The 16,663-nt window shown below is 41.7% G+C and overlaps 1 protein-coding gene across 2 annotated transcripts in view; it reads right to left on the bottom strand.

Moving 5' to 3' along the window:
* The window catches only part of VWF (von Willebrand factor), a 229,350-nt gene that overhangs the window by 140,040 nt on the left and 72,647 nt on the right, over positions 1–16,663 (bottom strand). For both annotated transcript variants that reach the window (XM_056797289.1, NM_001246274.1), the window contains 4 exon segments: positions 15,945–15,991; positions 5,325–5,461; positions 3,945–4,083; positions 2,606–2,706 (listed from right to left, as the gene is read on the bottom strand). In XM_056797289.1, the coding sequence (XP_056653267.1) occupies positions 2,606–2,706; positions 3,945–4,083; positions 5,325–5,461; positions 15,945–15,991 (424 nt within the window).

The raw sequence follows: 16,663 nt of genomic DNA, 5'->3' as shown, positions 1-16,663 counted from the left end.
AAAGGAAATTACTGGTTGAAAGAGAAATCTTCACATTAAATATATCTGATATAGAAATATATAAGACCAAAAGCAATAGGCCAAGAGTTTGTAAGTAGCCAAAGGGTACTCAAAGAGCAAGTAATTCTTGAAAAATTACAAATTTTTAGCAACTGTGAAAGATTGCTCCAAATCTCTGACAATAAGAAAGATGCATGTCAAAAATAATTCTAAGGGTTCATGCTAGATTCAGGCAATTGACAGAGATCTTTTTTAAAGATAGTAAATGGTAGAACACTTTGAAAAGGCACCCATATTAATACACTGTTGGTGGAGCTGTGAAATGGTCCAACAATCTGGAAATCAAGGAATTATACTAAGAAAGTGACCAAAAAAAAAAAAAAGACAACATTTTTTGATCCAGAAATTGCCCTGTTGAGCCTATACCTTGAGGATGCCAATGAGAAAGGAGAAAATTCCCATATTCACTGAAACATCCAGAAGAGCACTTTTTGTGTTATTAAAGAACTGAAAACAAGCAGATACCCACAGATTAGGGGATGGTAAAACAAATTGCGGTCTATGGTTATAATGCAACATTGCTGCCCCTTGGGTAATACTGAACATGAAGAATTCCAAGTTGTGGACAGACTTCTGAACCAATGCAAGGTGAAGTGAGTAGAGCCAAGAAAACAAACATACACTATAACAATGTGAATAAAAAGGACAAAGACAACAAAACTGAACACTATGTAATTTAAATGACCAAGCCTGGCCCAAAGAAAACATGAGGAAATGTATCTTGCTCCCTTCTTTGCCAAGGTCAGGGAACACAGATGTGGATCATACATTATGGGTGTGGAACACACTTCCTTTTCTCTCTTTCTTTAAAAAAAAAAATCTAAATTAATTAATTAAATAAATAAACTTAAATTCTTTAAAAATATTTTTTTCCTGGGGAGGAAAGGGGGATGGGACATATCTGAAATTAAAGAATATGTAAAAATAAGAAATGTCAATAATCATTATTTAATAGTACCTGTCTCATGCAGTTAGTGAGTCTCACATAAAATAAAATTGCATAGTAAAGTACTATGCAAACCTTGACCAGATTTATAAATATCATCCATTATTATTTAACTCACACAAATGTATTATTATCATAATAAGAAGTACATGGAATTATGCCAATAAAAAAATCCTCCAAACCCAGCCTCAGGTGAGAAATTCAGAAACAAAGGCAATACCAGATGTTCCTTTACAGGCTGCACCCTATGAAAATCAGAAGTAAGCCACGTTTAGAACAGAGACCTTGGGATGGAGGACATTGGACAAGTCATCTAACCTCCCTTGACCTCAGTTTTCTCATCTAGAAAATTGAAGAAACATAATAATCATACACACCAATGGCCCCTCCTTTCCTACAAGGAGGTTGTAAGGATTGAGTGGCATACATATACAAAGTACTATATAGATGCAGGGCAATGGGAGCTGTGGGGAAAAGTGGTGAATTCCAGCAAAATTCATCTCGATTAGTACTGAATTTGGCAATTCCCTATACAGTACTTCTACAAGAAAGACTCTGTGGAGAGTCCTCAAAGCAGAGGGCTTTTTGCTACAATTCAAGCCTTAAAGGTTATTAGTTTTAATGGTGACTGACCTAAAGCAAGTATCTCCTTAATTCTTCTGCTCAAATAGAGCTGGAAAGGACCACAGAGACCATGAAGTCCAACCTTCTCATCTTGTTGTTAATGTTCAATTATTTAGTTGTGTCTGGCTCTCTGGGACCCCAGAGACCAGAGTAGAGGGGGTTTTCTTGGCAGAGATACAGGAATAGTTTTGTCATTTCCTTCTCCATTGGATTAAGGGAAACAAAAATTAAGTGACTTGCCCAGGTTCACATTAGTGTCTGACGCAGGATTTGGATCTTCCTGACTCCATGTCCAGTGCCTTTCCAGTACACAATAGTACTTTTAGGAAAGCCACAGTAAATAAAATTGGCCCTACAGAATAATATTCCTTACCTCACTGGGTTGTTGTTTAGCAGTACATAATTAAATGCCAGAAATTTTTTTTCAAATGTCCTACTATCTTTTTCCCCAAACAGGTCACTCCATTTTATTCAATCACACTGGCCTCTTTGTGACTCCATTTCGGGTTTTGGGGGGGGGGAGGGAAGATACAGGAGTGATTTGCCATGTTTTTTCTCCAGCTCATTTTACAGATGAGGAAACTGAGGCAAATGGGGTTAAGCGACTTGCCACGGGTCACATAGCTAGTGTCTGAGGCTAGATTTGAACTCAGGAAGATGAGTCTCCCTGACTCCAGGCCTGGAACTCTAGTGATGAAAGGTCCCTCTCTCCTTAGAGTTTATTCCTTTGGGAGCTTCTGAATTCCTGAAGCTAAAGAATCTCAATGTTTGGATGGGAGCAGCCAGAAAGCAAAAGTCAGATTACAGGAAACAAGCGAGTCCTGTTCTCTACTCTGGGAGTAGAGATGCTGAATGTAGAAAATGAGATTCTTTGCCCACCACCACACAAACTCGTTCTCGCTTCGAGCATAAGGGGACTTTTGTGAGGGCTCTGGCTGTGGGAGATGAAGGGGGAGGCTATGGAAGGGGACTTGCCTTCACCAGCAGCTTTCCACTCCCATCCCAGTCTATCTGCAGGTCCTCTCCATAGGTGAGGTGCACGGAACCCATCACGGTCTGCTGGATCCTGAGGGCACCTACAACAGAGAAGGCACCAGGATCTAGGCAAGGCGGGCAAAAGGCGAGTAGGGAGAAAACACAGGTGGCTCTAACAATGAAAAAACGCCCTGGGACAGAGGGAAGGTTGCAGATCCCAGAAAAGCAGCAGTGAGCATGGAGTTTGGAGGGAAACACAAGGAGGAAGATGGCTGCATGCCCATGTCTTGCTCTGTCTCTCTGGTGCCGCCAGAGGGTGCCAGAGGCCGCCGTGTTGTAAGATTGGCCCACAAGGGTTTGCCAGAGTATACTCACCCTCTGTAACATGGAATAGGGACTAGACCTGCGGTTTCATAGCTTAGAGAACTCCCAGGTGAGGAAGCTTCCATTACCAGAGCAGGTTCTGATGGTTTTACAGAGTTGCCTGGGACCATGAGATGTTAGGTGATTTGCCCTGGGTCACACAGCCAGTAAGTGTCTGAGGCAGGACTTGAACTCAGGTCTTACTATCTTCAAGGCCAACTCTCATCTACTGTACCACACTGACACTAATTATAATAACCAAAAAAAAAAAACCTGTCATATTTATAGTGCTTTATGATTTTAAAAGTTCTTTCACATAGGTTAGCTCATTTGATCTTCAAAACAATTATAAAGAGATGGCAACTCAATTGGCTTTTTCCTTTGGATTCTATTCCCCACTTCACAGATGAGGGAACTGGTTACATGATTTGCCTAGTCATAGGACTAGTAATGGACAAAGTGGAGACTCAAACAAGTTCATCTTTCCACCTCGGCAGCTAAGGGGCAAAGTGGCTAGAGTGCTGGGTATGAAGTCAAGAAGACCTGAGTTCAAAGTCAGCCTCAAATACTTACTAGTAATAATATCCTGAACAAGTCATTTCACTTCTCTCTTCTTTAGTTTCCTCAACTTCAAAATGCAGGTAATAATAGCACCTACTTCCCCGGGATGCTATGAGCATCGAATGAGATAATTTTTGTAAAATGTGCTTAGCACAGTGTCTGGTACATAGTAGGTACTTAATAAATGTTTATTTCCCTCCCCTCACCATACAGCATTAATGTTAACTCTACTAGAGTAGATAGAAAGTCCATGAAAGTTGAGTTAGTTTGGATAGAATTCATAGAGTTTTGAAGATACAAAATCTCAGAAGCAAGGAGAGAACAGGTAAGAGTATGGGAAGAAGTTAGTCATCTTGTCTGAATGGAAGAGTGAGGACATTATCAACCCCACCCTTGAGATATAGGAACTGTTTACCTTGAATTAGGGGGATCTGAATGTCCTGTCCATCCAGTGAGACCAGACCCCCATGTTTCAACTTCACAACACTGTTATGCAGGGGAAGGAGCCGGAGGATGACTGAGCGGGTACAAACAGCATCTGGATCATTGGCACACTGGAAGGGAGGAAGGGGAGAGAAAGAGGGACAGAGACAGAGAGAGATTGAGAGACCAAGAGAGAGACAGAGACAGACAGGGACAGAGAGGGGGACAAAGATGGATGGATGAGAGAGATATGGGTATAGTTATAGATATAGATGATAAAGATTTAACCCATCCCACTATCCCTAAAACTGTCCCCATTCAGGAACAAAATTGATCAACTCCCTGGAGATTTTAGCTCCACTTATCCCTTCCTCATCTCTGCCCACTATAATTGGGCCCACTGTTCACCATTGCTAAGGATTTTTATAAATGTGATTAAGTTCCCACAATCCTCTTTGTCCTTGGCTTGCTATGGAAAAGAGAAGAGAATATCAATCCCAAGAAGACACCAGTATATAACCATTTGGATCCTCTGGCAGTGACCTAATTGGTCTGCCTTGATTGATACTGCACAAACTAGCTGACTTCCTTAAGTTCCTTCTAGTAGGGATAACAGGGATAGATGTCTAGCTAAATAAAAGGGCAGATGAAATCTTGGAATTTCAGAGCTCAACATCATCAAGTCCAACCTATACCTAAGGGGTAGATTTGATGACTTCTAAATCCATGAACTTTTCTAAAAACCATGATTCAGAGAATTATGAAGAACTCATGATTTCATGTCACAGTCTATTCCATTTGCAAACACTTTTAATTAATTGCTAGAAGTAATTCTTTAAACCAAATCAAAATCTACAACCCTGCTATTTCCACACATTCATCCTGCTTTTTCCCTTTGGGTCAAGCAAAACCAAAGTGATCCTTCTTCCACATGAAAGTCCTTCAGATTCTTGAAGATAATTTATCCTCTTCACAATATGTCATCTCCTTTATAGACTAATCATTTTTAGTTCCTTCAGCCAATCACCTAAAGGCATAGTTTTGAGTCTCTTCAGCCTGCCATTCACCTTGCATTCATTACTTTGTCCTTATCTTTCCTAAAATGTGATCCCTAAAACTAAATATATTAACTCAGATGGAATTGGTCTGACCATGGCCTTACCCATACACTCAAGTACAATGAGAAAATATCTTCCTTTATCCTAGAAGTTCTTTGTCTAATCAATGGAAATGGATAGATGGAAAAGGGATGTGGGTTTCCCTTGTATAAAGAGAAATAAAGTCACCATGTTCTCCCATTTCCCTATAGGGAATTTCCCTGGGAGCTACTTCCTCATCCCATTATTCATTCTAGCCACAAGCTTCAGCTCACCTGGACGGTTTCTATGACGATAGAGAAGGAGTGGTCCTGGCAGTCCCGAGCCAGTAAATACTGGCAGATTCCACTGAAGGTAAAGTACTTATTGTCAAAGCTCTTGAAATGAGATTGACCTGTCACCAGACACTCTCCTGGAGGAACACAAAGTAAAGGAGAAAGAGGAAGAGAAGAGAATTTTTAATGGTTATATAAAATGTAAAATATGCAAAGCAATGTTGTGAGCAAATCAATTTGTCCACATTTCTAAAGGCAAATTCTTTCCTATGAAGCCTAAGAAGTTATCCTTAAAAAACTTTAGAGAAACTGAGGCAGGTTCTTCCTACATTTATTCACTCATCAAACCCTTATTGAATGTTGTCATATTCAGGAAAGAATACCAATGTATATAAAATAAAGGTGGCCCAATGGATACAGCCAGGCCTGGAGTCAAGAAGACTCACCTTCCTAAGTTCAAATCTGACCTCAGGGGGCAGCTGGGCAGCTCAGTGGATTGAGATCCAGGTCTAGAGACTGAAGGTCCTGGGTTCAAATCTGGCCTCAGACACTTCCCAGCTATGTGACCCTGGGCAAGTCACTTAACCCCCATTGCCCACCCTTACCACTCTTCTGCCTTGGAACCAATACAGAGGATTGATTCTAAGACAGAAGGTAAGTTTGAAAAAAATTCTGGCCTCAGATACTTAGCTATGTGACCCTGGGAAAGTCACTAACTGTTTGCCTCTGTTTCCTCATCTGTAAAATGAGCTGGAGAAAGAAATTGCAAATCATTCCCGTATCTTTGCCAAGAAAACCACAAATGGGGTCATGAAGAGTTAGTTACAACTGAAAAACAAGTGAACATTTCTTCAAAGATTTTATAGTCTTGTAAGAGAGATAATCATAAAATTACTAGGATTCGAGCCATGAACCTCAGAGCCCATACAGTTCAACCTCTTCATTTTACAGATGAGGAAACTGAGACCCAAAGAAGTTCAATGACTTGTCCAAGATCACAAAGATAAATATTCTGATATTTCAGGATCTGAATGCAGGTCTTCTGACTCCAGGGGAACAAGTGCTCTATTTGATGAGTGGATTATATCATATACAAAATAGGTACAACACAAGAGAGATTGCTACAAGTGCCATAAGAAAAGAGTCATGGTATAATTGGAAAGATCACTAAATTTTGATCTTGGAACTACCTGGGGCTCTACATCCTTAGCTTTACCCCAGCCATTTTCTATCCTGCTGCTACTAAAGTTCCACCCTCCCAATTGTTCCTCTAAATGCCATCCATATCCATGAGGAGCTAAATCACTCAACTCTAAATATCCTGGAGCCACACATCCTCATCTTCACTGTGCCCATCTTCTACTCTACTCTGCCCTCTCCCCCCTTGTTCACCTCTTGCTCTGAGAATTACAACTAAATAAACATTACCATTGCTTCTGGATTGGGGGACTCCATCTGGATTTCAGGGACACCAAAAGACTATGAGAGATCTCATAAGAGTCAAAAGGAATCTTCTAATGCCAATTCAGATCATTGTTTGGGACCAAGCATTTTGAGTTAGTACCAGGAGTAAGTTGTTCAAAAGAACACATACAGTTTCAGCCTGGGACATTCTATTGGCTTTAATTGGCTGCCAGACTGGGTATGGTGGTTCATAACCATCAGTTCAGTTGTTTTTAAGTCATGTCTGTCTCCTTGAGACCCCATTTGAGGTTTTCTTGGCAAAAAGACTAGAGTGCTTTGCCATTTCCTTTTCCAGTTCATTTTACAGATGAGGAACTGGGGCAAACAGGGTTTGGTGGCTTGCCAAGGGTCATACAGCTAGTGTCTGAGGTTGAATTTGACCTCAGGTCCTCCTGACTCCAAGATCAGAACTCTATCTACTATGCCACTGGGCTGCCCTCAGTTATGCACTAAAAAAGCTAACCCAAGATGCAGTGAATGACCATAGCACCTTCCATATCTAGCCAAGCTTTAAGCCCCACATAATGCCTGCTTGAGCTGCCTTCATGGCCATTAGAGCAAAATGTTTTCATCTCTCCATTCTCTCTAGGTAAGTTTTCACATTCTTGGGGTAGACATACCCCTAAACTCACCAATGGGCTTGAAGCTTATGAAGCAGTTCTACTGGCTTGTGGCCACTGTGCATGCTACAACTTTTTTGAGCCATGAGTAAGAGTTGGGTGAAAAGTGGACACCAAAGTTGGATGAGCAGTCTTGAAAAGGGCTTAGCAAGCCCTCACACCACAGGTGTTTGTCCCCCCTGAACACCCTATATACCCCCCAAAGGATGGTAACAAAAGTAAAAGATTACATGGAAAGTCCAGCATGTGTTAATAGAGAGAAGCTCAGAGAAAATGTTGCCCCCCAAAAAAGTGGTAGAGTATCACAATGACATCAGTGTCAGGTCTGGGCTACCCTGAAGTTCTGGATGTGACCAGGTGGCCTCCAAAGTCCCTCCAAGATCTAGACTTATGATTCCAAACATTTGCAGATGATTTTGCATGAGTTATCTCCACTGTGAATATACCCTGGTCACCCTGATTTCTCTATTAGTGCATTCCACACAAGTTCCTTGACCACAGCAGTTTCCTGGCATGTGTGCTCCTTGAATGTTCCCTGGACACAGGCATTACTTCTGTGAGAGCCTTTAGGACGTTTTCTGTAGCCACACATTTTCCATATGTACATGTGCCCCCCCCCAACCCCTGCTGCCACCATAGTGGTACTGAGAGAGAGTGGTATCTGAGAGAGCATACACATGATATGAGCATATGGGGGCTTCTCTATCACTTTGTTATACTATTCGATAAATGCCCATCACTGTGAACTAATGCCCTCTACTTGGCTGATAAAAATAAGCACATTAATGAGGGGTTGTGAGTTCCTGTTTGGGTTAGATGCTGACCCATAGAATGCTTTAGACATCAGGTAGCTTTCTGGGGGGTCCAGGTGCTCCATTAATAAAGGGTGTTATTTTTAAATGCCCTAAATTTCTTTGCATTGTGATTCCTGAGCTGGATTTGCAGGAATCAACAGAACCGATGTCATAATTTCTGAAAAAGGCAAATATAGCAAAGCTCATCACTAGGTGTCTTGAATAGCAAGTGAGCAATACCAATAACCCACTGGAGTTCTGGAAATTCCAAAGGAGAATTCAGTACCCTATATTTTCACAACTTCTCCTACAAGATGATTTTCAGAGCAACCTCACAATTCCCTTCTCCCCTATTCTCTTCATGTGCCCCAGCTGCCTTCCTATGGTTCCAATCCCATGACTGCATTCTGGACCAATGAAGGGCTAGGAACACCATCTGGCCATGACCTCATCATTGGTGCCTGGGAAGTACCAACATCAGCAACCTAAATCCCCAGCCCGGACTGACACTGTCTGTGGGTTAGAAAGTAAACCCTTTCCCCACCCCTAAACACTCTCTTAGGCCTATTCTGTTACCCTCACTCTCATTGTCCCTAACCCCCTGGCTTTCTAGGATTAGTGTGCTGCCTGCCAGACATACCACATTCTAGGGGGCGTTTGTCCAGATTGGGGTCTCTGCCAACATCTCCAATGCTCTAGACTCCTCCCCTTTGCTCAGGGCACCCCCTGCTCTAGTGTCTGAGGCAACTGCCCACAATAGACGCATTGAGGCCAAAAGAGCAGCCTGAAACTCTTCCCAATTTTCTGCTTGGAGCATTTCTTCTGGCTGTCCTCAGCTTTGTCTCTACAGTTGTTCACTTTAAAGAAAAATAAAAACATGTATACAGATTCCTTTTTCTCTAAAATTGAGAACAAATAGGAAATGGGTATCAAGCAATCACATTTGTCCAACCCAGTGGAATTGCTTGTTGGCTCCGGGAGGGGGGCGGGAAGAGGGGAGAGAAAGGACATGAATCATGGAAACCTGGAAAAACATTTTTAAAATAAATAAATAAAAATTTTAATAATTAAAAAATTAAGAACATATATACATTTATTAGATTACATATAACATTGGTATATAGACATATACAGAGAAAGAGCTATGGCTACTGGGGGAGGGGGGCAGTGTTTGTGCATGCATATACACCATTTCCCAAAATCTAAAACCCCTTCAGCACTAAGATTTGGGGATCAAAACACCAGCCTAACAGGTCTGAAGCCCAGGGTCTCTTTAAGAGATAGTCCTAAAACCACTAACATTCTGGCTTACCTCCAGGGGCTAACAATAGGCTCTGTCAGACAGCCAGGGAGTCACCCAGGGCAACAAGGGAGATTCCATCTCTCCTTCTGTTTAAAGCTGGCCTGACCCTCTTTAATGAATCTAGGCCGGAGTCTTTCTCCCCGGGGCTCCATAGGCCTGTTAGTTTCCCTAGTTGGAACTCACCCATCCCCAAAGAGAGTCAAGGTAGTATTGAGGCATACAAGTTAAAAGCAGACAGCCCAGGAGACCTTAGGAAACAAATGATACTTTTATCTGTCTAGAAACTCAAAGAAAACTGTCCCTCAAGTAGCTAAAGAAAAGAAAAGAAACTGTTGCCTCTGCTTTCAAGTTTCTAGCTATTCTTTTCTTGGGAAGGAGAGAAAGAGGACACAGAGTTTCTCTGTGAGCAGCGTCCCTCCAGATCCTGATGAGGGTTGAGCCTCTAAGATTTGTGCCACACGGTGTACGACAGGATACACAGTTTCCTTCCTCTTTTCTCCATACTGCCCCATGTGTGCTCTTCCAACTCTCACTCTTTAATAGGGGAAAAAAAAAAGAAGAGAGAGAAGGAGAGGCAAAGCTAGGAGGTCATGATCACCATGGACTCTGGTAGAGACCTTAATTGTAGAATTGAAGGGAATAATGAAGTCCATGAAGTATATGAAGGATTAAATGAAAGTAAAGAAAATAGGAAAAGGGGGAGAAAATCCCCAGCTGGCCAAAAAGAAGCCTGGAAATATTGAAGCCAACGATGTGACTGGAAATGCTTCCAGGAGATGGAAAGCCTTAGGAAACCAGTAATACCCTCGACATACAAACAAGCCATTGTGGCCATTCCTGCTAAATAGCTTGGCCCCTTTGCAATGAAATGTGTGGGAGTTCCTCCCCAGGCCCTCTCTGTCTTCTGAATATGGTTCTTATCTAAAGCAGAAATTAGTCCTCTTTCCCCTTAATGTTGCCCAGGAAAAGAGAGGTCAGGTCATTAGAAGTCTAACAAGTCTCTGAAAGTAAAATGGGTCCAGAGATGCTATCTGATGCCCTGAGCCAGTTTCCTGTTCAGACACTCACAATTAGAGAATCCTAGAGCTCAGAAGAAGCAGAAACCTAAATATTGTGTTTAGCTTATCTCAGTCAAACAATCCATGGAAGAGGCTGGAACTGAAGGAAACCAGAGAACGCCTGATAATTGAGATGTTATGTTACAATCTGCCACTGACTGCTGCCTGAAGGACCCCCTTAGATCATGATCAGTTCTAATGGCACAGATTCTGCCATGCTAACACCCATCCTCTTCCCAAACAGGCAGCTACTGAGACCCCCAGTAACCCTAAGTCAGCGGATCACCCCCCACAGTAATCCCAACAGGTCTGGTGAATAAAAATATGTTTGGAGGGGGAAAAAAGATGACAGCCTCTCATTTCTATAGTAATGTAAGGTTGGTATTGTAGTGTTGGTATTTTTACCGCCATTTGACAGATGAGAAAGCCAAGAGCAAAGTGATTTCTTTAATTTAATTAGTACAGCTAGTACCTGGCAGAGCTGGGAGGTAAGTGCCCTTGTTTGGACTCCAAAGGAGTGTTCCTTCCATTATGCCATGATGGTAGGTTAGCATCAGCTCTTGACTTGAAGTCAGAAGACCTGAGTTCAGATTCCAACTGTGTGGCCATATACAAGTCATTTAAAGCCTCTGGGTTTTCTCCCCATAAATAATAATTATCACAATTACACAGCTAATATTTACTTACTTACTTTATTTACTTACTGGATCACTTACTATGATCCAGGCCCCATGCTAAGCACCATACAAATTATTCTCTCATTTGATCCTTACAAGAATCCCAAGAAGTAGGTGTTTATTTATACCTACATTTTTGTTGTTGTTCACTCATTTCAGGCGTGTCCAGCTCTTTGTGACTCCATTTGGGGTTTTCTAGACAAAGATACTAGAATGGTTTGACATTTCTATCTCCAGCTCATTTTACAGATGAAGAAACTAAGGCAAACAGAAGTTAAGTGACTTGCCCAGAGTCACTCAGTAGTAAGGTCTGTGGCTGAATCTGAACTCAATCCACTGTGCCTTTCCTTGTTCTCTTTAGTTTTAATGCCTTCTCTCTGAGATGACTCCCAGCTTATCCTTGTTTGTTACATAGCTGTTGCATATTGTCCACACCCATTAGACTACAGGCTGAATGACAACAGGGGTCATCTATAGCCAGTACTTAGCACAGGGCCTTAATAAATGCTAATTGACTGACTGAATCATACGCCTCAGAGGGTAATTAAGAGGCAAATACTTGAAAGATTTGTGGCACCATAGAAATGGGAGGTTTTTATTCTGAGCATAGACACATTTAAGACCCCCTTTTTGGTTCCAGAGACCCCAATTTAGTGCTCATTTATTTGAGCTCATTTACTGTTTGTCCAAATCACTTAATCCTATGCTCTCCCATATAATCCAACTAAGGAAATATCTGTGTTTGTTTCCCACAAATATACTTCCTTCCCCATGCCTGACATTTCTGCAAAACCCAAAGACATAAGAGAAGGGAGGCCTCTCAAGAGCTTTACATGCTTATTATCTCATTCTTTAAGGAGCATCCTGATGCCATGTAGGTCCCAGGAACATACGAATACACGTAGGTAGGTATTGGTGGCTACGACCAAGCTTAGCTGGATAGATGTTTTCATTAGAAGAACATCTAATTGCTGTTTAAAAGATTATGCCCTCCCTGGGCTTAGGGGAAGATGATCATTAAATCTGAAGGAAACTAAGAAAAGACTAATATGAATCACATACCGTGAGTCAAGAAGTTACAAACTACACACAGTCTCAAATATTTTGAAACTTAAGCGACTAATGTTTTGGAGAAGTTGTCAAGCGGTTAATTTCGTTCTAGGGTTCAGAGATATTGTTCAGTTCCCTTGGCTATGAGGCAATATAGTCCGTTTGGTATGGGGGTATGTGCTTCCCCTAGATACCCCAAAACCCCAAATGTGTCCCAGGTCAGAGAGTACATAAAGAATTCATTTTCCCTTGCATTCCTGCAGTGCTGAAGGAAGGTGACTTTGAGCTGAAAGGAAGATCCCTTCTGGCCTCTCCCCTCATTCTTGATGAACATAGACAGATACCTCCCAACTTGCTTCTTATCAGAAGCATCTGTTTTGAGCTCAAATATCTTCTCCCCCTTTTGACTTTGAGGCATAGGACATAAGCACATGACCTATCTTGAGCCCCAGAGTCCCCAAAACATCACTCCATCACCCCACCATCATCCCATCTCTAGTCACATAGGCCCTGTTGTCAAGAGGGTATAAGTATCCCAAATCCCATCTCCTCTGGGAGGCAGCAGTCCACCCATTCCTGCCTCCAGGTCACTCAACTCAATAATCCAACTTGTGTTCAATTGAATAAATCTCTTTTTTATTTTTAAGCTAATTATTATTGGAGTCTGTCATTTCTGATAAGGGTAACCATCTTGATCCAGGGTTTTACTTCAAAGCTCTCCCACAACCTGAGAGCAGGGATATCTGGGTTTGTGTCCCAACACTGCCACTACCTTGGCAGAGTTTTCCTTTGGGCACATCACAATAGTGCTGACATCTACTAGGTGCTCCTTGATAAATAGAACACTTCTCTGTCTCAGATTACTCCCATCTAGTTCAAAATCTATGATCCTATAATCCTATGAATCTTTTCTTTGTAATTCTTACCTTCCAACTTGGAATCAATACTATGCCACAAGGACTAGGCAGTGGGGGTTAAGTGACTTGCCCAGGGTTACCCAGCCAGAAATCCTAAGATTCTTTAAGGACTCTTCTATTCTAGGTTCTACAGTCCTAAATGTGGAATTTGGCTCTCCAACTGCCAGAAAAGCTCCTGGGATCAGACAGAACATGAATCACATGTAATTAAAGGGAGATGTTAGAACACATTGGAAATTGCTCTGGGGAAAAAAGTTAATAAAACCTTTGCTAAAGAGCTTCCCTCTCTACTAAGAAAGTATGATACCTTTGAGACAAGTACCCAGAATTCCCGTCTCAGACTTTACAGAGCTCCTGGCTGAGCCCAAACTCTGGTTGTCTCTTCTCCCACCAGCTTCACTGACCCTATCATATTTTCTTCTTTTCCTTTATGCCTTGACCCCATGTTCTTTTTTCCCAATGCCAAAACTTAAAAATTGATGTGACCTAGAACACAGTTTCCTCATCTGGAAAATGGGACACTGTTTCCACTACTTGCCTTTCTGAACTGTTATGGGGAAAGAGATGTTTAAATATTAAAGCACAATATAAATACTGCTATTGCTATTATCAGGCCAGCTATATCTAAGTACATGAATTTCTCTTATCAAATGCAATGCTTCCTGTCAGAGGCAGCATTCTAAGAAGGTAGCTGAACACATAAAGTTGATTCAGGGACACTAGAAAGCCCCCAGCTCTTTATGTATGAAAAAAAAAATTCCCTCATCTCAAAGCTGATGTGTGAAATTCTAAAGTTAGAAGTGTATTCCTTTGGCCTCTGCCTATATCCTCTATTAAAATACAAATCATCCAAGGAAGGAGTAACATGCTAAGCCAAATGAATGATTCACATTCCAGTGCGAATTCATTTACTAAATCCTTTCCTGAGGATATTTTGATGGGGATGAAGGACAAGTACAAAAGGGAGAGGCAAGGACTACAGAGAAAGCTTACCTGTACAAGTTTGCCCAAGACCAAATCTAACAACTCGAATACACATTTATACATTAAACAGACTTCCCTTAGAACACAACTTGCTCCATCTTCCATCCTTCCTCTCCCCAACACTTACATTACAGGTTTTTTTTTGTTTTATTATTTAGTCTTTCACTTGTGTATAACTCTTCATGACCCCATTTGGGTTATTTTTGGCAAAGATACTGGAGTGGTTTGTACCACTTCCTTCTCCAGCTCATTTGACAGAAGAGAAAATTGAGGCAACCAGGGTTAAGTGACTTGCCCAGGGTCACACAGCTGGTAAGTGTCTGAGACCAGATTTGAACTCGGGAAGATGAATCTTTCTGACTCCAGGTCTGGCATTCTATCCACTATACCACCTAGCTGCCCACTCTTTAGTTTTACACTCCCCTCTATCAATTGCTTCTACAATATATAGTCTTAGATAGCTGCCTAGTTCCCTGAGATGTTGTGACTTGCTTATTTAGTCACATAGTTATCATGTCAGAGATGAGTCCAGACCTTATTGACTTTGAAGTCAGCATTCTATCCACAACACCCTGTTGCTAACAGTGTTACCATCATTAATATTAGACTTTCCAAATGGGCATGCTTTGGCATTCTGGTTTCCTAAAAATCTATAGCCATAGTCAGTTCTTCCAATTAGATATTATAGAACAGTGATGGTGAACCTATAGCACGGGGACCAAAGATGGCACTCAGAGCACTCTCTGTAGGCATGTAGCCAACTTCCCCCCCCCCCCCAAGTTTGTTACTAGAAAGGCCAAGGGACTTGGGTGAAGCTTCTCCCCTCCCCCTCTCCACCACTCCTGATGACACTTTTTCACATTCCCTGCCCCTCTGCCTAGCAATCCAATGAGAGTACACAGGGGGTGAGGTGGGCAGCTAACAGGAGGCAGAGCTGGAGGGGAGGGGAGCACTTAGGCCACTTAGGAGTATATTCCTCATTTCACTTGCCCCTCCACCCTAAAGCCCAATGGGAATACTTCCTCCCTCCCCTGTGTGGGGTAAAAGAGAGGTGGGGTGTGCCTAGAACTTGATGAGGGGGAGGGACACAGAACAGGGTCTCTGGGGAGGGGCAGGCATGGCACTTTGTTTGGGAGTGGGAGCAGGGCATGGCACTCCATCTCTAAAAGGTTTGCCATCACTGCCATCACTATTATAGAAGATTCACCTATCTACTATAAATACAAGATCCCACAAGGTGCCTCATCCCTCCAACTCCGAAATATATGCTTCTTAAAAAAAATGCATATCCTGTTGGCTCCATCAGCGCAGACTGTTTCAAGTCCCTACAGCCCCACCCAAAATTACTCCTCTGGGATGGCAAGCAATGGAAAAAACATCAAAGATAAAAAGCCAAGCTTGATTTCAATTGCATTCTCTCTCCTTTAATTCCTAATACCCCACTGCTTTCTGAAAGGAGTCCATTTGCCCATTGGGATAAAAACAAAAATTGAAATTCAGCCCAATTTCCTTTTCTCTTTTAATTGCTATAGTACCACTCCTTTCCTTCTCTCTTCCCCTCCTTCACCCTCACTGCTAAAACATAAACCTTCTATTACTTCAGAAGTATTTACTTCTGTAGGTATCTAAAAACTAAGTTACTGCTAGCACCCAACCAGTAAAAAGAAGGTGCCTTTTTGCCTGATGACCCCCTCCCCACCCCCACCCCCCACCCTGGTACAGAAAGAAATGAGTGAAAGCATACAACACCTACCAGGGCATTCTTCATTACTACAGATCCATAAACTGTTCCGGCAAATGCTATCAGGAAGAGAAGAAAAACACACATACTGTAAGTACAAGAAAACAAAAATTATTTCTAGCTTCATAACTAACTAATGCTTCACTCTCAAGGAAAACTACTATGATAAAGTACTAAGATATAAAGTCAGGAATTCGCCTACATTAGACCTTTCTTGCTTCCCCTAGCTGCTAGTGCCCCCATCTCATCTCCCCCACACAAAAAAAATCATATTACATTTATTTGGTATTTATGGATGTGGATTAATGTTATTTCCCTAATAAAATATAAGCTCCTTGAAGGCAGGACCACTTCATTGATGACTTTTTCTGAGCACCTCGATCAGTGTCTGGCACATAGCAAGTTCTTTACATAAATGCTTCTTGACTGATTGACAAAAATCAATTAAGTGAGGAGCAGGCACCAGAGAAAACTTTAGAAGGAAAAGGGGGAGGAAAGAGTATATGTAGAGCTTTGTAAAATCAGAGGAATCTTTGAAATATAGGGTGACCCAAATGTCTTAGCTATTAAACCAAGGTATTAAAGCTTGATTGTTAACACTGAAGAAGCCTAGGGTTGTTTTAGGCCTTAATAGCTTAAAACTATACTAAAACTTTTTTAAACCCTTATATCACAAGCAAGGAAAATGCCTAACTACTGGGAGTGCAAGAAAGAAAACAAAGGAATAAGAG

The sequence above is a fragment of the Monodelphis domestica genome, chromosome 5 (assembly GCF_027887165.1).
Source record: "Monodelphis domestica isolate mMonDom1 chromosome 5, mMonDom1.pri, whole genome shotgun sequence".
Lineage (NCBI taxonomy): Eukaryota > Metazoa > Chordata > Mammalia > Didelphimorphia > Didelphidae > Monodelphis > Monodelphis domestica.
The sequence above is the reverse complement of the archived record's forward strand: the minus strand, read 5'-3'. Positions and strand labels throughout refer to the sequence as shown.